This window comes from Hermetia illucens, chromosome 3 (assembly GCF_905115235.1).
Source record: "Hermetia illucens chromosome 3, iHerIll2.2.curated.20191125, whole genome shotgun sequence".
NCBI lineage: Eukaryota > Metazoa > Arthropoda > Insecta > Diptera > Stratiomyidae > Hermetia > Hermetia illucens.
The window spans coordinates 148,641,520-148,668,259 of record NC_051851.1 but is presented as its reverse complement, the minus strand read 5'-3'; the positions used below and the strand labels follow the sequence as shown (position 1 = coordinate 148,668,259).

Below are 26,740 nucleotides of genomic sequence, written 5' to 3'. Positions count from 1 at the left end.
GCTTGCCCATTGGTGCAAAGTGCGTTTTTCTTGCACCTATGAACCGGGGCCTCTGCTCACGTAAGCGTGCCAGGTAATCAGTTGCTGGTTTACGCGATATATCACAGTCACGCTCTCTCAATTTGCCCGGTTACTCCAAACTATTACAAATTTCTTTTCGAAATGAAAGGATATCAATGTTCCTTCGATTTAGGCAACTCTACACCTCACTGGTACTCTCGAACATTCTGCAGGATCCTTGCCTGCATATATATGTGCAGATTGAGATGAGTTAACTTCTGAAGGACCTCTAGGCATGCCATTGGGTATATCCTCATTGCCTCACTGATACACACGCAAGCCAACCTTTGACGTTTGTGCAACTTTCAGTTCAGTTCTCTTTACCCAGATTACAGTCCATGCTCTTAGTATAAATCTCAAAGCTATGCTGCCCCTTTCCGCTCTTCGGAAGGATCCTAAGATGATTTCTACGTTTTTCTAGAGTACCACTGGGAACATTCGATCTATTCCGGCTGATTTCAGTGATCTAAAGTTTCCCATTGCCCATGTTACTCTGATTTCGGAGTATAGCTCTTTCGCTAGTTTCTAATTCACCTTTTCCCTCCTTCTGTACGTTGTTGGGGTGTCAAGGCAAATATTGCCTTCCGCCGTGGGGTAAGAACCCGGGAAATGAGTTCTGAGAATCAAATGTATCTTGTCCTCCTTATTCTCGGTAAATACCCAATCGCTCTGCTTCAGACAGACAGACGATATTGCCTTACCTTTGGCTAGACCCATATATAGCCTGGATGCTTCGGTGGTTTGCTCTATTCCTTCAAAGAACTCCCTGGAAATGGTCCTTTTGCTTCCCTAATCGCGTTGCTATACGTCGTCAGTGATATTTTGCACCTCTATCCTCTAGCTTGCAGTAACGTCTTCTTCCAAATGTTTCAATCCTGCGTCTAAGTTGCTATCAGGATCAACAAAATTCTTTCAGTACTTCCTAGGTTTGATATTTCGCTCCTACCTGCTTCACCCTTGAGTGTTTTGGGTATCTTGTTCGTTTCTATCTTCTCAACGTATTTCGGCCACTACAGCTCCTTAACTTTGATTAACTCGGATACATATATAGCGCACAAATACTAGTTGAAACTAATTTTCCATTATATATCTTCTTTTACGGATCCGTAGTAAGATTTCTCGCTCGAATGCGTTTACTAACTTTTCAGAAGTTCATGCGTATGTTTAAGTACTACTGCCATCTAAAGGTTCAGACCTGATGAGCACTTCGTAGATCCGAAACTTTCTTCTATAATTTTATAGTACGGGGGCTACATAGTATGCTTTATATCTTTGATACGGCTGAATCATCATCATCATCAACGGCACAACAACCGCTATCCGGTCTAGGCCTGCCTCAATAAGGAGCTCCAGACATCCCGTTTTGCGCCGAGGTTCACCAATCCGATATCTCTAAATGCTGTGTGACGTCCTGACCTACGCCATCGCTCCATCTCAGAGAGGGTCTGCTTTTCCTTCTTTTTCTACCATTCTTATAGACTTTCCGGATTGGATCATCCTCATCCACACGGATTAAGTGACCCGCCCACCGCAACCTGTTGAGCCGGATTTTATCCACAACCGGACGGTCGTGGTATCGCTCAGGATTCTTCCCCCGAACGCGGCCAAAAGTTCGCAGTTTTTTTTGCTAAGAACCCAAGTCTCCGAGGAATACATAAGGACTGACAAGATCATAGTCTTGTACAGTAAGAGCTTTAACCCTATGATGAGACGTTTCGAGCGAAGCAGTTTTTGTAAGATGAAATAGGCTCTGTTGACACCCAAAAACCGTGCGCGGATTTCATCGTCATAGCTGTTATCGGTTGTGATTTTCAACCTTAGATAGGAGAAATTTTCAACGGTCTCAAAGTGCTTTATACTTTTCGCTTCCAATGCTATAAAGATGGACCCCGAGATAGAAAAAAAATTACATGTTTCGTACTGTAGTCTTCAAAGGATGATCTACCTGATTGGTATGTTTTTTCTCATTTAGTTCATGAACTTATTCTTGGCTTTTGGCCCAAAACATAAAGGTACCTTTCTCGTCCCTATTAGAGTAGGCAGGTGTACCATTGGTATCCATACCATCTGCCAACCTGCCTTAAGGAGGAGTGTTATTCAAGACAACTTCTCCAATTTTGATGTCCAAAAATAAACACGGAGCTATTTCTTTAATGGCTATTTCGCCCATTCTGGGCCTTGGCTTTCAGAAGGTCCTTCCTCCAACCATTTCGATTCATCGATTGACTTCTCCAATTTTAAAACTCGCCCAACGCTTTCGGGGTGTTCCGGCCTTTTTCCCTACCTTCAAATACCTTAGATGCATCCGAATGTCGTCCATACGCTGGAGACCCAGCATGTGGCAACTTTCGCAGTTTTATTAATTTGGAGACTTAAAGGCCGTCAAATATTTGCTGGAACTGATGGTTGTAATAGTTTCGCCATTGGTCGTCCTATCGTTTAGCTCCTATTATTCTCCTCCAGACCCTCCTCTCGAAGGTATTGACCAGCTTTTCGGAAGTTTCCGTTACGGTGCATATTTCGTATCCATGACATAGCACAGATCTTATTATCGTTTTGCTTTACTGTGTATGCAGCTGTCTTTTATAATCGTTGGGGCTTTATTTGCCAGGTGAATTCGTCATTTTATTTCGTCCGGTTTATTCCCATCCCCACTTTTCAATAGAAAAGAATACCTTCTGCGTCCACAAGCAACTTTCATATAACCTATTCCAGTGCCATATTGTACAGAAGAGGTGCCAGCCCTTTTCTTTGTTTTAAACCGACATTTGTCTCGAACCCTATTATTGACTCTGACCAATCTGCGTGAAACTTACCAGTTTTACTGGAATTCCCAAGTCAAACACTATCTTGTACAGTACATTTCGATTAATACTGTCATATACCTCCTTGGAGTCCACGAATATTTGGCGGACGTCAATGTTCAATTCCTAGAATTTTTTTTAGCACCAGTTTGACCGTAAATGGATGATAAGCTTTCCTCTATCACGGATTGAACTAAATATAATACGTTGCCTCAAACCCTCCTCCTTTGTCTGGGCTTGGGGCCAGAATGCTATTAACATAACATAGCGGAGATATTTCGCCGCGTACTGCATCCATTTCGATAGTTTCAGTTGATCTTATTGACATGGATATAAGGGACTACTTGTTTGAATGTTAATTCTACCACAGTTCTTCAGGAACTTTCCTACTGTTTACAGTACCAAAGGGATCAGTTTTAAGTTTTAAGATCAAAAGCATCCTTTTTGCCTTGGTAGGTGCCTCGAGGCTATATTTCCCCTTGCTACGCTCAATTGGAACCTAAAATGGTTTCCAGATCCTTTTGTAGTAGCGCTGGAGAGATGCTAGCCCTTCGGAAGGTGGTTTGAAGATTCCGACTACCCATCTTATTAGCTTTCAAGCTTACCTCTGTCCTCATTCAACAGTTTTTTTTTTTGTTCCCAGCCTTGTGTGTTATCAAGGTGTCAGGCAGAATGGTACTGTCTTCAACTGTGGCACAGAACCCCAGAAAATCAGTTTTGGGAACTAGGTCCACCCCATTCTTAGCAAACACGTCATTTTTCTTTTCCAGGCAATCAGGGCTTATTGTTTAGTCCTTGGGTAATAATCCCAATACCGGGATTTTTCTATGGTCTGTGCGATATCTTCACACACAAATTTTTTGAAATTATAGCATGTCATAGCTCGTCAGTTCGCTTTTCCCCCTTAACTACACCTCGGTTTGCTTTGCCCGATGATGAGTTTTCAGTGTGTATCCGGATAGCTGAATGGTTAGAGGACAAGGCTATCATGCGGAAAGTCGCGGTTTAAATCTCACTGATGACAATGGGATTTATATCATGATTTGACGTCGTTTACCAGTCAACGCAACTAACTTGGGTAATTATCTACAAGCCCCCTCCTGGCAAACCACAGATTTGTCCATGGAACGCCCAGAATTGTTGAGGCAACACTACTTCAAATCACAACCGATAACAACTACGATGATGAAATCCGCGCACGGTTGTTGTCAGCCAACAGAGCCTATTTCAGCTTACAAAGACTGTTCCGCTCGAAACATCTCACCATAGGGTCAAAGCTCTTACTGTACAAGACTATGATCTTGCCAGTCCTCATGTATTCCTCGGAAACTTGGGTTCTTAGCAAGAAGAATTGCGAACTATTGGCCGCGTTCGAGAGAAGAATCCTCCGAAGAATTTTTGGCCCCCTACATGAGGATGGACGATTCCGTAGCCTACACAATGACGAAATCTATGAGCGATACCATGATCGTCCGGTTGTGGATAAAATCCGGCTCAATAGGTTACGGTGGGCGGGTCACTTAATCCGTATGGATGAAGATGATCCCACCCGGAAAGTCTATAAGGGCAATATCTATGGTAGGAAAAGAAAACGAGGCAGACCCTGCCTAAGATGGAGCGATGGCGTGGGCCAGGACGCCAGACAGCTTTTAGGGATATCGAATTGGTGGACCTCGGCGCAAAACCGGGATGTCTGGAGTTCCTTATTAAGGCAGGCCTAGACCGGATACCGGTTGTTGCGCCGTTGATGATGAACACTACTTCAAGGTTCTTCGTGAAAATTATCCTTGCAATTGCTGGAGACGCAATCTTTACGTGGTGGAGCTTCACTCGCGGTATCTAGCTGTTGGAGAGTCATTCCATTAGAATTAAAACGAAGTATCTATCTACGGTCTCTTATTGTACGAATGAGCCGGGATGTTGCCGAGTCTGTAATTGATACGGCACTTGTTGGTTTTAATTGCCTCTAACGAAGATTCGCCTCTATCGTAAGCAATATTCTTCTATCCTTTATTTTGCTTCTAAACACAGTCGCGTGCGGATGAGCCCACTTTCGCCAATCGTGAGCTTGATTCCTTTCCGACCCGGTGCTTTCTTAAGGGCCCCAGAATAGATCATCGACAAAATCAAGTTCATAGTGTAGTAGAGTTGACCTAAATTCGGATTCCTCCTTACGAACCAGCTTAGGCAGATATATCTTTAGACTTCCTAAATATGTTCTTCCGATGGTTTGAGGTTCCAAGCGAACTTCAGTTTTTTCTTATAATATTTCCCAATCATTACCCTCATGTCCCAAGACCCAGAAGAAAGAGTTCATAACTGAGGTTAAATTAAAATTTCATATGATGGGGGCACCCTAGGGACGATTTTCATACCATTAATGCGGGCACTCATGGATAAAAACGTTACACAAAACATATTACCAAAGTCCCTACAAGAAGCCACTTTTGAAGTTATGCCACCTCCTTGAAATTAGGGTATCCTCTTTCAGACGATCGTTTGGTCATGGTGTGAAAATAAACTTACTTCCTTACCAAAAGTAATCCCCAAAATGTCGGACTAACGAAAATGAAAATGCTGAAAATCAGACATTCACGCTCAATATCCATCTATTGGTCCTTCTACACACCTGAATGCGCTTCCAAAAAATCATCAGGACCAGGAATGCTCGTCCCGCTCAAGGATGAAACCTTTGCATCCAGAGAAATTGTAAAGTGAAACATTTGTGCCAAGTGACCCGAAAAATAAATCATTATGCATGGAAGTGCTCCGGAAATCACAGATCGCACTAGACAAACCAGAGGACACCTCAGCAATAGTCCTTGCTATGCGTCTTGCCTCGAATTTTTAGATGTTTTAATCACGTCCGCAATAGTTGGGCCTAGTGTCATAGCGTATTGGCGAGGAACATGGAATTTGTGCGAGGACTATCTGATACCGGACAATAACGTGTACTCGGCAGCTACTTCGTTTGGTATAGGTGTTCTAGGAAACTTATTTTTTACGTTTTTCCAAGGATTTTTTAGTGGAAATTTTAAGCCGGACAAGTACAGATTAACTTTTTATTTGGTCTCGCGATTGTATACGTATATTTTCGGAGCAGTTTGTGTGAATGGCTGGCGTGGTCCTTGGGCTTTGACGGACATTTTTACGGGATTTAATTTGTTTGTTGTGGTTTCGTTGACGTCACTGGCAATTGTGCTTCTGACGGTTATAAAAGGATTACGAAATTTGAGTGCTGCACCGTTTGTTATAGTAACTGATGGACATGTGGATTATTTTCAAGTCACGACAATGTTTAAGACTTCGGTAAGCTGGATTATTGAATGTTCTTTTTATTTTCACAATATATAAGAATGTTATAGAGTTTAAGAGTTCATTTGTTCTTTTTTGAAAACACTTTTACATCATCCAAAAGTAATGAAATCAAGGAAGGTAATAAAGAGTTTGTACTGACGGTAGATTTTACTGGCATCACAATTTATACCTCATTTTGTTTTGGTTCCCTTATTGCTTATCCCTCCTTAAAGACAAAAGGAATCAAGGTCCTGGCAGGAAGATCGCTTGTCAAAAATCAAGAGATTGATAAGTAGTGTGACAGACTTAATTAAATTGAAAGGAAGGTCAGAGAACTGAAAAGACTGAAAGAAACTCCTAAGTTTTAGTAGGTGTTCAGATTGGACAAATCGTTAACACCAAGGTTATACAGGTGGGGAGCTGCCTAAATCGAAGGAAGATTGATATCCTTTCTAGGCGGTATCCCGAATTACTGATACCGAGGGACAACATGACAACGAGGTTTCACTTCGATAAGAAGTTTGAAACACGTTGGAGTAACAAGGCAAACTGGGAGAGCGTGGCTGCGACATACGGCTTAAACCAGCAACTGATTACTTGGTACACTGACGGATCTCAGAGGGAGCGGGTGCCGGTGTCATTGATCCAAGGAAAATGTACTTTGAGCCAATGGGCAGGTACACTAACATATTCCAGGCGGAAATATACGTCATAGACAAATGTGCCTCCTTTAATTTTCAAAGGAACTACAGGGGGCAGAACATAGCTATTCTCACCGATAGCCAAGCAGCGATCAAGGCACTTAGGTCCAACCAAGTGAACTCTAAACTGGTATGGGAATGCCTTGAGAGACTGAATACACTCGGCTCGTCCAACAAGGTCTGAATACTTTGGGTTCCAGGCCATGCGGGGTTGGAAGGCAACGAGGCAGCGGATGAACTAGCCAAGAAGGGAGCAGGGATGCCTTTACACGGGCTAGAACCTTTCTGTGGAATCGGAAACGGTTTCATGGCTATGAATCTAAGAAACGAAGAGAAACGGTTGAGGGAACTATATTGGGCGGGCCTACCAGGGATGGAGCAGTCCAGGGTGCTTATTGGGGGATACGATCCCATGCGTACAAAGGATTGCTTAAACCTCACCAAAAAGAACCTCCGAATCATAGTGGGAATACTCACTGGTCATTGTCGGCTGAACTATCACCTAGGGATAACTACAGACGCTGCCTGCAGGTTTTGTGAGGAGGAGGACGAAACCTCTATACACGTCTTGGGACAGTGTCCGCCACTTGTGCAAAGTAGGTCGAGACATCTGGGAGAACACTTAATACCAGATGCAAAGCTGAAACATCTGGAAGTGCGGAACATACTAAAGTTCCTAACGGTTACGGGCCTGCTTGAGATACTATGATCAATAGGTACACTATAATCAGTAAAAGGGGCACAATAGTTCCTCAAGGACGCGGTGCGACTTTCCCTTAACAGAATAATAATAATATACTGGATACTATTGGCACTTGTTGGCACCTAGGGGTAATTTGTTTGTCAAACACCATTCTGGTTAAGTAACTAGCAGTAAAGAATTTTAAGCAAGTAATGGAATACATACTAACAAATAATAGTTGGCAAGGAATGATGTCCTAGGAAACACTTTGGGGCAAGTATTAAGTAGGCGCCCATTGATAGGTACCAACCTCAATGAAAAAAATCGGTAACCAATTTAGTTGAGTAAGATGGGCTTTTGACAATTGTAATATTTCAGGTATTGAAGCCCAAAAGTATTGCAGAGACCTCCAGAAGCAACTTCCTGCCTTCGATCAAGGCTTCAGGTCTTCAATCAGTGCAAACCAATCCTTTTCATTCCTTAAACTCATTACGAAAGAGCCCACGAAAAGAGCGCCATTTGATTCGATGGTAGCTTCAATGCCAACTTGTTGCTAGGTGGCTAAGATGGGTATATTCGTAGCGACAGGGCGTATCAAAACACCCCTGTAAAGTAGACATAGCACAGTTTCTTACCCAGAATAGATTAATAGGTTTCGATGTTGGTGTGCCATCAAACGTTAGCAGACATGACTTAAGGAGGGTGCGAAGTGGAGTTAAGCGCCTTAGTGGTAAATAATTAAAATTATGTTTCCGATAGTGGTCGTCATTTTTGGAAATCGCTGCTGCAACTTGAGCTAAGGCAGGCTTCTGTCATGCGTCCTTTCAAATAAGTCAAGGAGAGCAGCACATCTCTTATTAATCGCTGGTACACGTAAAATCACCATATGCAGTTTTGTTGCTATAGCTTCTCCCCCACCATACACACCCGAACACATGGCGGGGGAGATTGTATGTAACATGAAACAGCATTGGTTAAATATTTCTCAAATGGGTACAATTGTTGAAATCGATTAAGGTAGGGTCGTCGGCATGTCCAGAAGCTTTTTTAAAACAAAAACTTCCTACCTTGGTTTTGTCAGCCGGCGGATGTTCGATAAACTGTCTGCCAGATGGACCGCATTGTGCCAGACACCCTGTACGAAGAAGCGGTTCTCACTATGAAACACAGGAAGGCACCAGGCCCTGATGGCATCTTGGCAGAAATTTACAAACTGGTGTTCCGCCAACGACCAGAATTGCTGCTTAAATTGTTCAACGCTTGCCTGAAGGAGGGCATGTTTCCATGTCGCCGGAAAGTGGCCAGACTCGCGTTGATCAGTAAGGGTAAAGGAGACCTGGAGCTCCCGTCCGCAAACCGACCGCTATGTATGCTTGACACGACCGGAAAAGTGCTCGAGAAGTTCATCTGGGGTAGACTCGCTGAAGCGATCCGCGCTGCCGGCGACTTATCGGCAAGGCAGTTCGGGTTCACGACAGGAAGATCTACAATGGATGCTGTTATGATATCAGAAATGTCTTCAATTCCGTAAGGTGAACATATATGCTGGGCACACTAGAAAACCCATTTCACGTGCCAAGTTATCTCTTGCGGATATTGAAGGATCTGAAAGACCGCTCCCTGCGCTATGAGACGCTAGAGGGCCAAAGGATGAGAAAAATCACGTCGGGAGTAGCACAGAGCTCCATCCTAGGGCCGCACCTCTGAAACGCTTCCTACGATAGTCTGCTGAGATTCGATATGCCCGAAGAGTTGCACCTGGTCGGTTATGCAGACGACGTTGCGGCACTTGTTGCCGGACGCACTGTTGAACAAGCGCAAACCAGACTTAGCATATTGATCCTGCTTGCCAAGGAGCGCAAAGCTATCTACCGCCGTAAGGGTGATAACTTAAGAAAGGTGGTTGCCCGTGAAGAACGTCAACGCACCCTTACCAAGTGGCAACTTCCTTGGCAAAATGAGCCAAGGGGCAGATGGACTGCGCGGCTCATCGACAAATTAGACCCGTGGTTGAACAGAACGCTCCTGATTGTGTGTTCTGTAATGGAGTGGCGGACGTGACAGTGAATAACAATGACAGTGAATTATTGCTTACTGACTGCTTAGGTACCCACTCCATCTAAGCCTCCTATACTCGGATACTTGTTACGTTAAATTTAGTGCTCCAAATGCATTCACTACTGCAAGTCAGCTGAAGTGACTGGATGTTAGGATTTCGTCCTCCCAAAATGTATTTCCTAATCGATTCCTATTCCAGCATTGCGTAGTTCAGCAATTGTAGGACCGTGACATTAGTATGTTTTCTAAAGCTATCTCAGGCAACTTTATTATAGCAGGCGGAGCAATGCCCCGGAATGACCTGAAGGAGACAAAAAAGAGCGGAAAGCCGCCCACTGTCAATCAAGGTTTGCAAGTGTTCTTTAGCGTCCCCAATGATTTGAGCTATTATCTTCGTAACAGTATCGAGCAGAAAATGTCCTTGCAATTATTGTACTCAAGATCTAGGATTCCTAAAATTCACAAGTAAATGAAACTCACAACTCTCCAGAAACGGCTCTCCGAGGATATCGTCAAGTGCAAACCTCTCCATTATATGCCCGAGGAACATATTCTCAGGGTCCGCCTTGGCTTTAATCACCCCATGTCATTTACATTCCATGCTGAAGGGTTTGAGGCAACATACTTTATACTATCGTCAGTAAAATAAAAATCAAAAATCAGGGAAAGAAACAAATAAAATATAGTTGGAGTAATTCCACTATGCTAAATCCTACCTCATCTCCCTTGATGATAGGTCCCGCGGTAGGCCGATCAAGTGCATCCAATGACCTTAAAAAGAAAATAATTGTATTGAGTCATAAGCCTCAGAGTGATGCTTCTCCTCTGTTAGCACAGTAGGACTGGTCCCAATTCTGTCAAGTAATGGATAGAGGTTCTTGACGAATGGACGACTTCAGGACATAAATAAATTAGTCCGAGCAAAACAAATACGTGTCTGTACGCTAAATAATGGCACCCTCACTGGAAAGACCGAGGAACTCGCATGAGCCCGCCGTAAACGACGCATTGATAGTTTAGTGCCGAAAGCTACGGCATATATAGGACACGAATGCCGTAAAAATGACTATAAACTTCTCTATTGTGGTAACCCACATACTCAATACGATGTTGGCATTGCAATCTCAGAGGGCTTCCGTGATGCCATTAAAGAAGTCTAACGATTTGATGACCGGCTGATGAAAATCATTATATTGGCTGGTCGCACTATTCGCTTCTTCTTCGGATACTCACCACAGACAAGTCGACCTGATGCTGACAAAGATGCGTTCTTGAAAAATCTCGATCCAAAGATCTGTAACGTGCCTGCTGATGGTAGCTTGATAAACTGGGTGGTGATTTCTGTGTCTTGCGACTCCATCCAACAAAATGGTGAAATTGATCGCAATGAGCCGGCCTGTTGGTGAACGGGACAAAGGCTAAAGAAAAAGAACAAGACTGTCACGTCCACTACCAGGTTGGCCAATGGGCCAACTCGAGAAGCAAAAAGGTATTCAGAGTTTGCATACTTCCTAAGAGTTCTCAGTGTATGGTGTCTCATCTTGGCTTGAGATCCTAATAGCACTTTTTGCGGTGGAAAGAGGTTAGCTGCAGAGCTGTTGCTTAAATTTATCCTTCCGCCAATTTTGTTTGCCTCGAGACAAGCTTGACGAGAAGGGGAATGGGGTGATTCTATTGGCCCAGAGGCCCCTTGGCAACCCAGGATATGAGGAAACATCATAGAAAGTCAACATATTATAATACGATCTGCAAGCTCATGGTAAAGGCAAGGCCGGACACGATCGCTGAGTTATCCAACCAAGCTTTACATTTTTAAATTCCATGTACGATCTAAGTTCCTGCTGGTAGCCAAATTAAGTAAACCTCCTTAGTGCTCCTTTTGGCACTTCCCGACGTCTTGTTTAAAATTAGGAAATGTAGATACCTCAATGCCGACATCAAGTTGAGGCTGTTCCTTACCAATATTTTCTTTGGGTTGCTGTACAGGAGTAGCGGATGGAAAGTAACTTTCACTGTTGCCCGAAAGCTCCAAGCGCTCGTTAACTCCTGCCACCACCGTGATATCGGAATACTTTGTCGCAGCACAATCTGGGATGAAAAACTACGTCGGCGTAGGGACTAGGTGACGGTAGAAGTGTTGGTTAGCAAAGGGAACTGGCAATGGAAAGGCCATACTTTAAATACCGGCAGAAACTGACATACTTAGGAGTCACAATTGCAGAAGGTATGCGCTTGTGCCTGATCGAGTTTAAGAGGCGTTTAACTAAATTAGTGTTGAGTCGTGTGATGGGGTGTGAATAGGATCTTAGCAAGAAAGCTGCAAGATCCATACATGTGCGACTCTTCCTTGCATATTCTACGTACGAGTTCCCTCTATTGTATTAGTTAGCAATTACGATCAAGTAGAGGGATTATTACCACTTGCCATCAAAAGGTTGTTAGACAAGATATGGATCGAATATGGATAAGGTCGGGTCACATATGCATGAGTACGCTAAAAATGTGTCTGCCAGAGGAAGTTTTATTGTGGACTTTGAGCTTCACCTGGATTTCCTCCTGCCGGGGCATTCTAATTTAAATGAGTTTCTTTTCTCGCACAACGTTCCCTAGGGTCAGGTCAGGGTTGTGTTCTTTGTGGGGCAGACTCAGAGTACAGGCTTTATTTTCTCCGTGTCTGTCTAACGTACTGGAGCATGCGATGACATGGGCGTTCACATAGTAAACCGTACTTTCGTCTTCGAAGCCAGTGCCTTGCTAGCAATGATACGCTTCGATGCGATAGTGTATACTCGGAGGGAGTTCTGCGATGTGGCTTCATCTGCAGCATGATGGGCGAGTGACCATAGTGGTTGTGGTGAACAACCATCAGTTCCTTGTGTTTCGTGATAGCGTTGTCCTGTGATGTCCCATGTGTTATATTATACGCAGAGCACAAGGCTGATTCCAGTCAACTCGTCGGGGAGTGTCTTCCCCATGTGTTCGACAAAGTCAAACCTGAGTCTGCAAGAGACTCATCTTAAATGACTCTTGCCACGAAGCCTCACCAGGGGGAACCGAGATGGCCACTGAGAGATTGTGTTCTGGTGGAATTCCTGAGGGATATGTTCTCGACTGGGTTATTTGCGATTGGCCTCTTTGTGAAGCCTGACGGTGGTTTTGGTTGTCCCTATCGCGGGCACAGTTCCTCGTGGGCTCAAGCGTGGAGTTGCATTGAAAACTCGGCTGCCGTACTGCTTAATTACGGTGGAGGCTATAAGTAGACCTTACATATGAATATGAATGCTAAGCCTGCACCCAATATAAACTGATGCCGTTGTGCCAGTAACAGCATAGCCTCGATTGTGGTCTGCCAATCAGTGTCCGTAGGGGACCGCGGGATTATGCCCACACGGCACTTACTCACGATAGATCCCCCAAGACCTTCAGTTCTTGGCTATTACAGACCTTTCCATGTCCATCCATGTCCAATTGCGATGGCGAAAAAAAGACTTTGATGCCACTTTTCTAGCTTACAATGGAAACCTCAGGATAAGGAACTATAGAATGTCATCTAGAGAGTTTTTCACCGATCAAAGTTTCTCTTCAATCAGAATGTGAATGAAGTGTTCCGAAACCATTTAGTGGTCCTAGGTAGATAGACTACAGGAAATTCAGGCAAGTTATTTAAACCAAACTTTCCAGAATTCCTAATGTTAGCATTCCCTATTTATAAGAACTGGAATCAAAGGTCGGGGCTTTAGGAAAAGAATTAAAAGTCACCTTGAGAGCCTCGCGCCCACCAAAATAGAGCGGAAGGGAAAGGAACTGAAAACATCCCTGAGAAACTGATTCTCCTGTGCTAGGACCTAGAACCCGTGAATAGCTAAGAGTAAACAAAAAAACATGGAACAAGTCTTCCCTGGTTCAACCTACTGCCAATGTGTTATTCCATGACCATTTCAAGAAGCTTAGTCCCAGCACTCTTCTACACCTCCAGGAGCAGTTTGGCATTCGCGGAATCACCATACATTAGTAAGTGCCTATTGGTCACCTCGCTCATCTACTGGTTAACGGCCGTTATAAGTTTGTTTTTTTAAGGAGTCTGTCCGGTCTCAATAGTTTCGCAAACTATGCTTCGATTACTTACATGATCGGCTTCCTCTGGGCATCAGTTACACTTGGTTACAGTGGGTTGTGTTTTCCATTGGTTTTTTACACGTTTGTTTATTTTTATTCGTAAGCAATTGCCTGGCACTAAGCTTATTCTTTTTACCCCGTTCGTCGGCAAATTTGGCGTTCATATTTTTTCAGATTATATTCACAATATGGATGGTCTAGTCATGTTGAAAGTCTACAGCAGGCTCCCATTTCTTCCTTCTTTGCAACGATAGACGTTCTTGTTGTTTCCCAATTCACACTCAGGAGTATGCTGTTACAATTTGGCCCAAAACTTTTACTTCCACTCATCCTTTCGCCAGTTCTGTTAGCCTCTAAAACATTGGTAACAGCCTAGTGGGTTTTCGTCACCCAGATGAACCTATTCGCAGTCGTCCAAGAACTGGTTGTCAGTGGCTATCAGGGGGAAGTCGCGTGAGCAGTTGCCTGTTTATGTAATTACACCGGTTCACAAAATTGAGGCATAGACCCCAGATACGTTAATATGGTTGGCGTTGAGAGCGCGAGCCATGAGGGAACTCGGTATCCTGACGAAATTAGTAAAACTGACTAAGCTGACATTGACCAATGTACGGGGCAGATAAAAGCAATAGAATCACTCTCGAGATCATTCAACATTAACAACGGTCTAAGACAAGGGGATGTCCTATCATGAGTCCTCTTTAACTTGACCCTGGAGAAAGTGATCCGCGATGCTGAGACAAGTCCACCTATGGCCCATGCTGAAAATTCTAGAGTTAAAGCACATGTTTAACCATGAAAGGTTTACATTTTATTGGATACATTCTCCACTAAAACGTGGTATAGATAGATAGAATTTTGTATCAGTCTTCATTCACCTCAATCGAGTTATCTATCTATGAGTCCTCTATTTTTGATTTTTCCAGATCCTGATCCGAATTATGTTCAGATTTGATGGGTTGCAGCTCTTCAGCGGTAGCAAGCTCGTCTTTTTCGGATTTCGGATTATTCCAGGCCTGTTCTTTCGTAGTCCCAAATATTACAAATCCCAAATTTCCAATGAAGTAAATTACGGATGTAATGAAGAAAACGGTTCGCCACTGCGCTGGATCATGCTAAATTCAAAAAGGATGTTTTTCAAACGTTATAATACAATAATACGAACACCATTCAGGTGAAAAGTTAGAAATATAATTGTACTCACTTCATTTGTCACGACAAACCCTACAGTCAGCGGAGCCAAAACTCCCGTGAAATTGGCAATACAATTAGTAACGCCTATTAGCGTTCCAGCAAAATTCGACGCTAAGTCCATATGATTCAGTTGGAAGCCGAGAAAAACTGCTGAATTGAATCCACATGCTATTACAAGCAAGGCAACTGCCAGAGTGGCGTTTGATGTGACGAATCCTAATCCTATGAGGCTTATCATAGGTACACAGGTTCCAATCGTGTTGAACAGTTTACGCTCCATTTCGGTTGATAGATGCCCTCTCTTCCTCAAAACTTTGGCAGATGCAATAAATACCCATCCCATAATGCACATAGAGCAATAAGGAACAGATGAAAGTAATGCGTTCTTTGCTATGTCCATTCTGAGGACTCCTTTCATGTAACTAGGGATCTGAGTCAACAAGGTCCAATAGCCCCAATCGGTGGTAGAGTTGACCAAAACCAACGCCCAGAACGGGGTACATTTCAGCACTTTGCTCCAAGGTGTTGATAACTTTTCCTTCGTTTTCTCTTGCGATTTCCCTAGAGACGTTTCAATGTACTGCTTTTCTTCAGCAGAAACTAACTTGCACTTAGCTGGACTACTGGAACCTAGGAAAAACCATGCAACAGACCAAACTAATCCTGCTATTCCAGGAAAGTAGAAAATGCTTGGCCATCCTATAGATGACGCAATAATGCCGCTAGTAGCTAACATTATGACTGTCCCGAGAGAGGACCCTGAGTATGCAAATGACGCCAAAACTCCTCGTTGTTGCGGGGGGCACCAATTTGACAATATTACGTGGCATGATGGAAAGAGTGTCCCTTGACAAAGTCCCTGTAGAAGTCGTGAAGCAAACATTAATTTCCAGCCTCCAAAGGAGCTGCACCACGGAGTTAAAATTGTAGAAACAGAACAAATAAGTAATCCAAAGAACAAAGGCCACTTGGCCCCAAAGCGTTGCGATACGTAGCCCCCTGGTATTTGCGTAACAACGTAACCCCAGAAGAAACTCCCCAGAATATACGACTTCACTTTTTCGTCCCAATCGAATTCCTGTGAAAAGGAAGAGGTGTTTTATACATCAGCTATTACCAGAGCCATCTTGGATGAAGATAGTTTACCTCAAAGTTTGGGTTCACATTCTTTTTATCAGTCATGGCCACAATTGCCACCGAGAGATTTACACGCAAACTGAAAGCGACGGCATTTCCCACGAAAAGTAAAATGCATTGTAGGTGTCGAACACCAGCTTTATCTGTTGAACAAAACAATTTTAAACTAAAATATTTCTACCTTCAAAAAATCACTAAAATACTTTTGTTAAATTTTTGGTCCATCTCAGAAAGAACTTGAAGAACTATCCAATTAGGGGCCTGACCTCACAATCGCGAACGCAAATGTAACTAATTTGAAATTACGAAAATCTTCGCGGCAACATCACATTATCTGTTAATCTTTTATTAGCTTTGGTGACATCAAGCAAAAAAATTAACAGAAATTTACAACAGCAAATTAAACAATTTCCTTGAGAAGTCTTAGTGATTTACAAAGTAATTTATGGAGGACCAAATGTTCGGGTTGTCTAGCAGTCAACTTGTTGAAGAGAAAGCCACATATGTCACGCTCCTTCGACTATGAATTTGAAATGTGGAAAGATTTTCCATTAGAAAGCAAGGTATACCAAATATTTGTACTTCGTTGAAGTGCATACTTAATATAAGCTCAAAGATGAAAGAGATGAGGCCAAAAAACCAACCGTACTGCCTGAAATTTTCTCAGCTTCAGAAGAAACATGACTACTCAAAATTTTTCGACCCATCTCTGCAATCATCGCCAGCCGAAAAAGGATACGCTGATTCCCAGATTCACCACTACCATCAACGGTCCAATAACCATGTCTATTCTAGGTTTGTCTTACCAAAAAACTCCAAACTCCAAAACTCCAAGTTATTCACTGAAGTCCACATATTGGATAACCCTAACCCTAACCACCTCCGGCCTTCTGGGCTTCCCCTTCCAAGATTCACATTCTCAATTTCGATGGTACTTATCTCCATTTCATACTTTACATCTAGAACTACTGCGTCCAGATTGGAGGGTTTAGAATTCACTCAAAAAATGCCCTCTTTGCCATAAAAGGCGACTAAAAGCAATAGAGCACTGTGGACTAGTAACCTATAAATCTTGAATTATCCTTATGCTTTGGAATCGTTCCGAAGCGCATTCCCCTATCTCTAGCAGCACTGTACTATTGTTTTCTGATAAACCCGGCGAATTAATGCCTGCCACATCCGCTAGGCGACCCCCTCCCCCAAAGTCAACAATGTCCACTTTTGGGATCTAGTGTGATCCGGCAGTGGAAAAATTACCTTGGTAATCGGAGGGAAGACATCTTTGACAGCCCAAAAAAATACTGTATTAGAGAGCCAATAAAAGAGCTATTTTCTCCGACGGAAGCCATGATGTTGGCCAATTCCAGAAGGAGTACCTAAGATCTCGATGACTGCAGAATCTTGGAAGTGGAACGTGATGCGCTTGAACTACGGTATCGCGGCAAATCTCGGCAAGAACAACGCTTCAACTCCTTTTAGTACTTCGCAAGGCGCCAAGTACCCCTGGGGCGACCCACTCGTCGATCATCTTGGGAGAGTGGTTTCGGCTGCGAGGCCTAGCCAGCACCCAAATTGTCGTCCCTGGTTAATGTGTGACCTTTCCACTGCCACTTCCTCCCTCTGATCAACTCATTCATTCATGGGTAACTGGCAGGTGCACCAACTTTGTTTGAAATAGTATTAGGCCAGCGTCCCACGATGACACGTTGTAGAGAGCTTTTGAGTAACCTTCCATACTCTATTCCCACATAAAAACACAGAAAGAACATTAGCACCGAATAGTCTCACCTTGATCTTTCTGTTGAAATAACTACAATATCAGATTTGAGGGAAGGCAACGAAGGGTGATTAAAGCGTCAAGCAAAAAAAAGTTCGGTACCACCATCGTCAGAAGCTACGCTTCCTAAATATACAAATTGACCGAAACCTTCGGTGCTCTACACATTAATATAGATAGGAAGAGTACAATGACCCATCTGACTGACAACCTTGATTTTGTTCAGGTTTAATTTCAGTCTGACTTTACTTACGTTTCTATCCAAGCTGTCATCAGTGTAGTCGAGGTTTTTGAGGAAAGACTTCATCGTCCATTGAACTACCTCACGTCCTCCAGAAAAGGCAACATGAAAAGCGTAACCGATAACAAGAAGAAACAATTACGGTGACAAAATGTGGACTCCGAGATTTTATCGCCGATTTTGCGCCATCATATGACACTCTGATTTTAACTGTTAGATTCTCTGGAACGCCCTCCTGCGTAGAGCACGCTACTCCCTCATGTTATCGAAAACTGTCTCAAAATCGATGAGGACCAGTTGCAACAAAAAGGCACTGCTCCAAAATTATCCGCAGTGTGTTCGTGGTCAATGCAGGAAGATCCAGAGCGGAAATCTGCCTGCTTTCTGTCAATCAAGCAACATCTTCCTTGATGCATTCCAGAATTATTTCAGCTATTATCTTTACCAACAAGAGGGAGGACGCAGATACCTCTCCTTTTGTGGCAATCAAAACGAGTGCCCTTCTTTGGAATCTTAGCGATCATGCCCTTCGTCCCCTCTCTGGAAAAGGACTCGGATTCAAAGGATATCTGTACGAGTGCAAGTAGTAGACCTGCGGAAAGTGTAAGTGCATTGGTGAATAACTCTGGAGAAGTCAGTCAAGTCCAGCAGCTTCACTCCGTTTGAGCGCATTCATGGCCGAGATAATTTTCCCTCTATTTGGAGAAGCCGTCCAAATCCACAAGTCACTCTGACTAGCCATTTCATCCACAAAAAACGGAACTTGACAGTTCTGAAATCATAACGATCTGCGTGGGCTTCCGCTTCCGTGGCCAACGGAATAAAAAAATTCCTTTTTGTCACGGCGCCAACTAGATTGAACTTCTCGCGATTTCGTACAGTACCGGTTCTCGATAGTGTCACGCTCGCCATCCCATCGCCGCAGTGGTCATTCGAACCATCAATCCCTTCCGCTCAATGATCTGCTCCTAATTTCCGTAGTCAGCCAAGTCTTGTAACAACCCGTCAAGACGTAGCGAACAACCTGCGAAACCAACCGAGAAAAGAACATTTTTGATGACGGTTCAATGCTCATCTATATTCTCGGATGGGTTACTCCGCGTTTCTTATGTCTAATCAGCAAGTTTGCTCTTCCACTGTCGAATGGTAGCTGGATCATATAAACAATAAACATTAAACTTGGGGGATCGCAACCCTCCAGCCCTGTGAGATGTAGAGACCACAACACACAAGCGAAGACAAGCGACCATCAGATGGTTATTCTTTTCGAGGCCGATATCAGTGCGCCTCCGATTATGCTCCTTAACCTGGACCGAAATCTCGCAGTTCAAATCCTGTTAGAAACCGACTCTCAAAGAAAGAGAGCCTCGCGTCACCCGTCTGAAACAACCCTACCCAGCAGGGTTCACCTCAACTACCACTCGCCTTTCCAGAGTACAAAAGCACATTGCGGAAGAAGGAGAGGAGTACTCTCCAAAGTCCCCCCCATCTAAATTCGCCTAGGCCTAGAATATCCAGCTTATATTGCTTGAATTCTCACTCGGGTTGGAGAAAGCAAACATTCTGGAGATTCACGTGGGTATCAGGTTTTATAGTCTCTGCTTCTTCCACTAATTCGTCAATCCTGGGAATCCGAGGATTTTCCCAGTGAGTGGAAGAACACAAAAACATCTCGAAAGCTAGACCCACGAAGAGCAGGCTGGTTTCGGGAATACTCTATGGGAACTAATAGCTATTATCAAAGCGACATATAATGGCACAAAATGTCGCGTGTTGTATCAAAGTAAAATTTCGAATTACCCGCGACGAGACGACGAGTGAAACAGGAAAGGATAAGTTCTCGTGAAGAGCTAGAGAGAGAAGAAGCCAAATTGGCGAGTCGGAAAAGATGCCACGTAGGTTTGGAAGCACTATGCACCTTTAGTGCAGTTTACAGTCATGTGTATACCCCTACCCTAAGAACGTTTTCATCCAGCCCTTGATTCGTCCCATACCATAAGAATCTTCCCGCCAATAAGCGGGGTCATCCATTTTTTTATAAATGTCCTTCATCTAGCCTTAGATGAGCATATTACGACCACTGTTACCGCATTGACCATAGAGGGGGTCACACGAAATTCATATTTCCACTCGGACAAGACACCGCTGAACGGGAACAGCGTCTTCAACATCTTTCCCATGGTAACTAGAAGGCAAATAAAGCAAAGAAGACGCACCGTGTGTATTTTGGGATTTTAGAAGTAACGTTCACTTTTGTTTCTTCCGATTTCGGGATATGGAATCTTCTTTCCAATATACATGGTTCCAAAGTACTAGAAAAGTAACTGCAGTATTCCATCCGATCTCGGAGCTTATTTCCCACGAGGTGTGCTTAGATCTTTTGCAGCTCCCCGCTCCCCCCCCCTGGATAGTTATGCCAGAAGAAGAGTTTCACCCTCCATTTGCATCGGAAAAAAGATGTTACTATTTTGAACTAGAGCTAGGGGCAGCTTCACCGACATCTCACAGTGCCAGATTGTTTGAAAGGCATGTCTCCCACATGGCTAAATTGTATATTACCGGAGACGTCGCTCACCTAAGTAGCACCGCCATAATTCCAACACGGTTCGCAAACTATCGTTACATCAACATTCGACTCTCGAATGGTCTCTGGAAGCACGTCCTTAGTTACGCTGCAATGGTTACAATTGATTTGTGTAAATCTCAATCACCTGTAAGGCCATCTATATGCTTGATAGCGAGCCACATTTTAGACGTAGATCACACAATTGGTGATAGCACCACAATTGGCAATCAGTGATCGTGTATTTCCATTCTTTTAAGAGTATCGGCTCTTTAGGCTCACTCTTTCCTCACCGCAGATACTGCTCCACCACCCCAGAAATACTTATGGGCTACCCCTACTGTTAGCCAAAAAATAGATTCATTTTGGCGATTATTCCTTGACTTACCCATCTACCTACTGAGGTTCAAAAGGGGCGCTTGCGTCATCCATTGTTCGGTAATAACTGTCTTCCAGGAAGATATTAACGAGCTTTGAACCACCTTAAAAAATAAAATTTCCTTTGACGCCAGTGATGGTGGACCTTTGGATTCGGATATGGAATCTCTAGTCCACTCGCATTCTTCATGTGAAACGCCTGAACTGTGTCCTGAACAAAGGAATGTTTGAAAAATAGAATAGGAACTTCCGAATGTAAGTCGAAGAATCCTTGTTAGAAGATATTTGATAAAATGAATCCTCAAGTGAACAGTAATTCTGCGAATTCGTTGCGACAATTGCATTGCTGGCTTCACATGCAGTGGAATCCACTCTCCCAAGATGGCCGACCAGCTGGTCACCCCAGGGGCACTTGACGCAAAACGGTAGAGAAGAACTGAGGACGTCTCGAGATGCCAAGGAGGGAGTTGAAGCGCATTTCACGTAACCGCCCCACAAAAGGGTAAAGGAACATATATTGTTCAAGTCGCTAGCGAATCCAACAGACTGTAAACGTACCGGCAACAGAGCCTATCATCCAATTGCTGAAAATGTCTGTAATATGCCATGAAGGCTAAGCAAACCGGGTTCAACTTGTACCTACCGTATTAATTGATCTACAAACCAGTGTTCAGGACGACCTAAATGCATCGCCAACCGAATTAGTACTCGAAGCTCCTCTTCAGTTGCCCGGCGACGCTTCGTCGGCACTATTGACAATATCCTAATTTCACCATGAACCCAACATACCTACCAGATCGTCAGTACAGGATAAGTTTGCTACGCCATCTAGTATTAAAATCGACTTTCTATGTAGGCAAACCTAATATAATGGGCAACTCCAACGATATCCAACGGAGAGGGCACAATATTCTGTCAGACTGTACACTGACAGTCGGGAAAGCTTTGGCAGCCCCGAGTCAAGATTAAAGATGAGTTGATTCAGAGCTTTCATACATGGACATAAAATTCTCGAAGAATAGGAGCCGACTTGAGAATGAGAGAGGACTACAGGAATTTTCCGCTAAGACGCAGATGATACCGAGGGATCACCTCTAACCACGGGAAGGCTTTATATTCTCCTTTACGCTACTGGGGAGGAGACAGCAATAAAGTGGACGAAACCGATTGGCGCAAGTTCACTGCAAATGAAGTTGCTTTCTCAGTTCTTCCGACAGAAAGACGTAGAGATGAAAATTAAATTTGGCATACGTATATGAACGAACATATGTACAAGGCTGTAATAAAATCTGTGTTATTATACGACTACCAAAAGTAGGTTCTGATGGAAGTGCTACAAAAAAGTTGACAGTTTTGAACTCCACCACCCCCAAGTCCTGTCCGAAAATAATAAAAAGCTAGAAATCTCTGCGAATCTTTTGGATGACACAAGAGCTACAACGTGCACTGAAGAGCCAAGTTGGTCCATTAGGGAAATTCCGGGAGCGATGAGAGAAGTCAATTATCAGATATTGCAATATGGTTTTTAATTTCCCTAAAATGGAGGATGCAATAGTTAGATCCAGATGGTTAGGAGAGATGTTTCCGAACCCAGAGCGTCATTTAAGACCGAGAACAACTCGAGCATAGTTGGCTCGTAAGTAAGGGGTACCAAATCCAAGTAGTTTCATAGTATGTAGTTTTGAATGATTTGGGACTGTCAGAACTACAAGTTCAACAAGCTCGCAAATATAATAAAATGATTGTAAACAAAATATTCAGTGCATTCTCTATCATCCTGGAAATTCAAAAATGCGAATTCATAGAAGTGATACACAGTGTAGAGACAGCGGTGGCAGGGCTTACAAAAATTTTCAAATCACTATATATAAGACAAAATGAAGGAACTTCTCAAATACACACTAAAATTCTTACCGAATAGATGATCTATTTAAGAAATAAATGAGTCCAATAAAACAAAATATTGACTAGGAAAGACATCTCATTCAGCCTGAGCCTTCACTGAGCAGCCATTCTGTCGAATATAGGAACAAGCCGTGTCCTCTTAATCGGTCTAGACTGCTGCAGCCCATTGCTGCTTCCTCCAATTCATCTAGGCTGCACCCTCAGGTTTAATTGGTTTTAGCTCTTCAGTGTTAACTTCCTCATCCTTTCCAGGGTTATTCCATGGTTGCTCCTTCGTTGTGCCAAAAATCAGAAACATCAAGTTACCCAAGAAGTAGAGCCCAGCAGCTATGAAAAACACTATTCGCCATTGATTTGGATCATGCTAAATATAAGATTCGAAATTGGTTAGTATTTTTCGAGCACATGAAATACAGTTTACACCCACCTCATCTGTAACGATAAACCCCACAGCCAGAGGCGCGAAAACTCCCATGGAGTTACCGAAACAATTAGTCGTGCCTAAAAGCGTTCCAGCAAAATTTGAGGCCAAGTCGATGTGATTCACTTGAAAACCAAGGTGGATCGCCGAGTTAAACGCCACCCCTATCGTTAGGAGAGTAACGGCCATTGTCGCATGGGTTTTGACGAATCCTAATCCAACAAGTGATAACATCGGTACCCAGTGTCCGATTGTGTTAAACAGCTTTCGTTCCATTTCAACGGAAATATATTTCTTCTCCGACAAGATCTTGGCGACTGCAACAAACGCGAAGCTCATTAGGCACATTGAAAAATATGGGAGGGCAGAAAGCAATGCATTCTTCTTAATATCCATTCCTAGTACTCCTTTCATGTAGCTGGGAATTTGGGTCAACAACGTCCAATGGCCCCAATTATTCGTAGAGTGCACCAAAATCAAAGACAGGAACGGTGGTGATGTAAACACTTTTTTCCATGGAGTCGAGAGATGTTTCTTCTTCTCGTTCTGAGATTTTCCCAGAGAAGTTTCTATCATGAGCCTCTCGTCAATCGAGACAAGTTTACATTGTGCAGGACTACTGGATCCGAAGAAGAACCATATACCACACCAAACTAGTCCTGATATTCCCGATAAATAGAAAATACTGGGCCATCCTATGGCCGAAGCAATAAATCCACTAGTCGCCAAAATTGTGACAGTCCCAAAGGCGGACCCTGAATATGCGAAGGATGCAATAACACCTCGTTCTTCCGGAGGACACCATTTCGATAGTAACACGTGACATGAAGGAAAAATTCCACCTTGACATAATCCTTGTAGAAGACGTGAAGCAAATAGTAATTTCCAACCTCCGAAGGAAGCGCACCATGGAGTTAAAATGTTGAGAAGCGAACAGAAGAGTATTCCAAAGAAGAGAAGAAACTTAGCGCCAAAACGTTGGGAAATGTACCCTCCTGGTATTTGAGTGACTACGTAGCCCCAGAAGAAGCTTCCCAGTAGATACGATTTGATTTTTTCATCCCAGTGGAATTCCTAAAAAAATGTTTTGTGTTAATTTGAGGGACTTATTTCCTAAAGGGCTAGAATGAACAGAACAATTTACCTCAAAATTAGGATTCGCATTTTTATTATCAGTCATGGCCACAATAGCTACGGAAAGGTTCACCCGCATTGCAAAGGTAGCTGCAGTTCCCAGGAAAATCCAAAGACTTTGCAAATGTCGAATTCCGAGGCCTTTTCCTATTGATTGAATAAAATTAATAAATCAGACCTTTTCCATCACTTCTTCGGTTAATAAAAATACCATTTTCGGATTTTTGTTCCTTCACCATCTTCAGGAAAACTCAAAGAACTTTTCGACCTTAACGCTAACTCCGTAATGACGGACAAGATTTCACCTACTTTTATATCACATACGATCTTCATGATCAGCTTTTACTATCTATGAATCCCGCGTGGATTTGCTTGACATAAAATCAACAATTTCCGAAAATTTATGATAAAAAATCGCATCTTTTTTTAGAATAGGCTTGATGATGCATGAAATAATTTATGGAGTGCAAAGATTTTGGGCTTGTAATCTATCTGGGGAAATTTTTCTTAGATGAAAGATAGGTACGTGTGTGTATAGTTTGAGGAAGAGGATTAGCTTCTAGACAGGCAGACAGTGGTGTTCTGTGGATTCCTACAGTTTTGGGGCATTTACCAGCATTTACTTCCGCGCCTCCCGTTCCCTGCGTTCAGCCTTTTCTAGGTGCAGACTGTTCAAAGTTACTCACCGTTCATCTCCTATCCTATCTCCCCCTTATTCCAAAATCCTCCTTGAACTTTGGGTGTTAAACCCAAAAAGAGGAGTCCATGGACCATAAAGAGTGAGAGATTTGGTCCGGTCCGACATCAAGTGGATGCGGCCTTAGGATTCCTCACTCCCCAAACAAAAATTGTCTTGCTCCGGCCAAGCTTTGGTCCGAACTGTGTGCGGATTTACGTTGGACACGAAACGGAGCATATAACACCTGCAAGCTGCTTCGGTCATGCAGCTCTCAGGGCAGAGGCGAGGGAACGTCTGAGAAGTTGCCTCTGCCCTGGTACGAAACCGTAGCCATCTTTGTCCCTCTTTTGACCTCCGGCGATACATCAACAACTGGTTGATCGCACACTTTGGTGACCTCATCTACTGCTTCCAATCTTCTCGATTTTGGCTACTTCGTCACCAAATAGTATGCCATTAATACCAATTTGTGTAAAGCCCCCGATTTCGTCAAGCTCAACTTCCTCCTCCCCCCCCCCCCCCCTTTAATTATTGCATGACTCATCTCCTACCTTTCTTCCAAGTTTCTCCCACAGCTCTACACTAGGCTCTCTAATATTCATACTACTTCCTCATCTGTCCACGCTTACTTTACGCAAACGACCTCAAATCATTGTTTTTATTTAATCTTCGCTAAACTGAACTATCTTGGAAGCCAATCTAGATAGTCTCGTAGTTCAGTGCTCGGTGACAACAAGTTTACACTACATGCAACCAAATGCAACTCAATAAATTACTCACCTAAATCCTTCCCAATATAATGTTCCTACTCTCTTGGGGGAAACCCCTAACACTTCTGAACTCTTTTCAAGACCTGGGTGTAAGCCTCGATGCCAAGCTTCGTTTCAATTCCCAGCTCGTCGACATCACCGTGCTTCCGAAATGTCTGGTTTAATAACACGTTCTTCCCTCAACTAGGTCAATCCAGCCCTTCTTAATACTTTTAAATTCCCCCCGTTAAAAACATGTGACTGCCTCACTCTTGAAGCCGTACAAAGCAAACTCACCTGATCCCTCCTTTTTAATGAAAAAAACGTTTCCTTCGTTAACTATCCTCCTAGGTTTTGCATCTTCCTTCATATATATATCCTTTTCAAAATCTGTCACACGCAGTACGGATATTTTTTAAGTTCCCTTTGTGGAGCTTGACTGCTACTTTCACTCTCGCTGAAGCGACCAGTGCAGACTGAACCACCGTTAAGGCTTGCTAATGGAAACTGGGCGAGGAGCGATGCCGATAAAGGACCAATATTTGCGACGTATCTACAGGGTGTTTTTCAACCAAATTTCTGGCGCAATGATCCACTTTTACCCAAGTTAACCTCTGCTACTCCAGTAAGCGGGTTTTGCATAAGAACGAAAGACGTCCTCAATTACGTGCTGCAGGAAGTCAATACGAAGAAGACTCAGGAGTCACAACATTACCGGCAAAATGATCGAAGAGTTACCACCTATCACTATCAAGTATCCCACCCAGTTATTCCCACGAAGCTGGAAAACATTGCTGGTTACAATAATCTCCAAGGATGGCAAGGATTTAGCGCTGGCAAGTTC

At 43.3% G+C, this 26,740-nt stretch overlaps 3 protein-coding genes across 5 annotated transcripts in view; 1 reads left to right on the top strand and 2 right to left on the bottom strand.

The window, feature by feature from the left end:
• LOC119653254 overlaps positions 1 to 26,740 on the top strand; it is an 81,350-nt gene that overhangs the window by 25,669 nt on the left and 28,941 nt on the right. Inside the window, exon 1 of one of the 3 annotated variants that reach the window (XM_038057863.1) lies at positions 5,365 to 6,173. The exons of the other annotated variants lie outside the window; for them this stretch is intronic. Within the exon in view, the coding sequence (XP_037913791.1) occupies positions 5,619 to 6,173 (555 nt within the window). The 5' untranslated portion in view covers positions 5,365 to 5,618. Of the gene's footprint in view, positions 1 to 5,364; positions 6,174 to 26,740 lie in introns of those variants that run through there. 3 annotated transcript variants of the gene reach the window in all.
• Positions 14,511 to 16,397, bottom strand: LOC119653252 (sialin-like). Its single transcript, XM_038057859.1, has 4 exons — positions 16,253 to 16,397; positions 16,059 to 16,192; positions 14,923 to 15,990; positions 14,511 to 14,833 (listed from the first exon to the last, which is right to left on the bottom strand). Exons 1-4 carry the CDS (start codon positions 16,272 to 16,274, stop codon positions 14,615 to 14,617), a joined length of 1,443 nt encoding a protein of 480 aa, XP_037913787.1. The 5' UTR covers positions 16,275 to 16,397; the 3' UTR covers positions 14,511 to 14,614.
• On the bottom strand, positions 22,916 to 24,749 carry LOC119653253 (putative inorganic phosphate cotransporter). The gene is made up of 4 exons (XM_038057860.1): positions 24,680 to 24,749; positions 24,479 to 24,615; positions 23,341 to 24,408; positions 22,916 to 23,277 (listed from the first exon to the last, which is right to left on the bottom strand). Exons 1-4 carry the CDS (start codon positions 24,705 to 24,707, stop codon positions 23,101 to 23,103), a joined length of 1,410 nt encoding a protein of 469 aa, XP_037913788.1. The 5' UTR covers positions 24,708 to 24,749; the 3' UTR covers positions 22,916 to 23,100.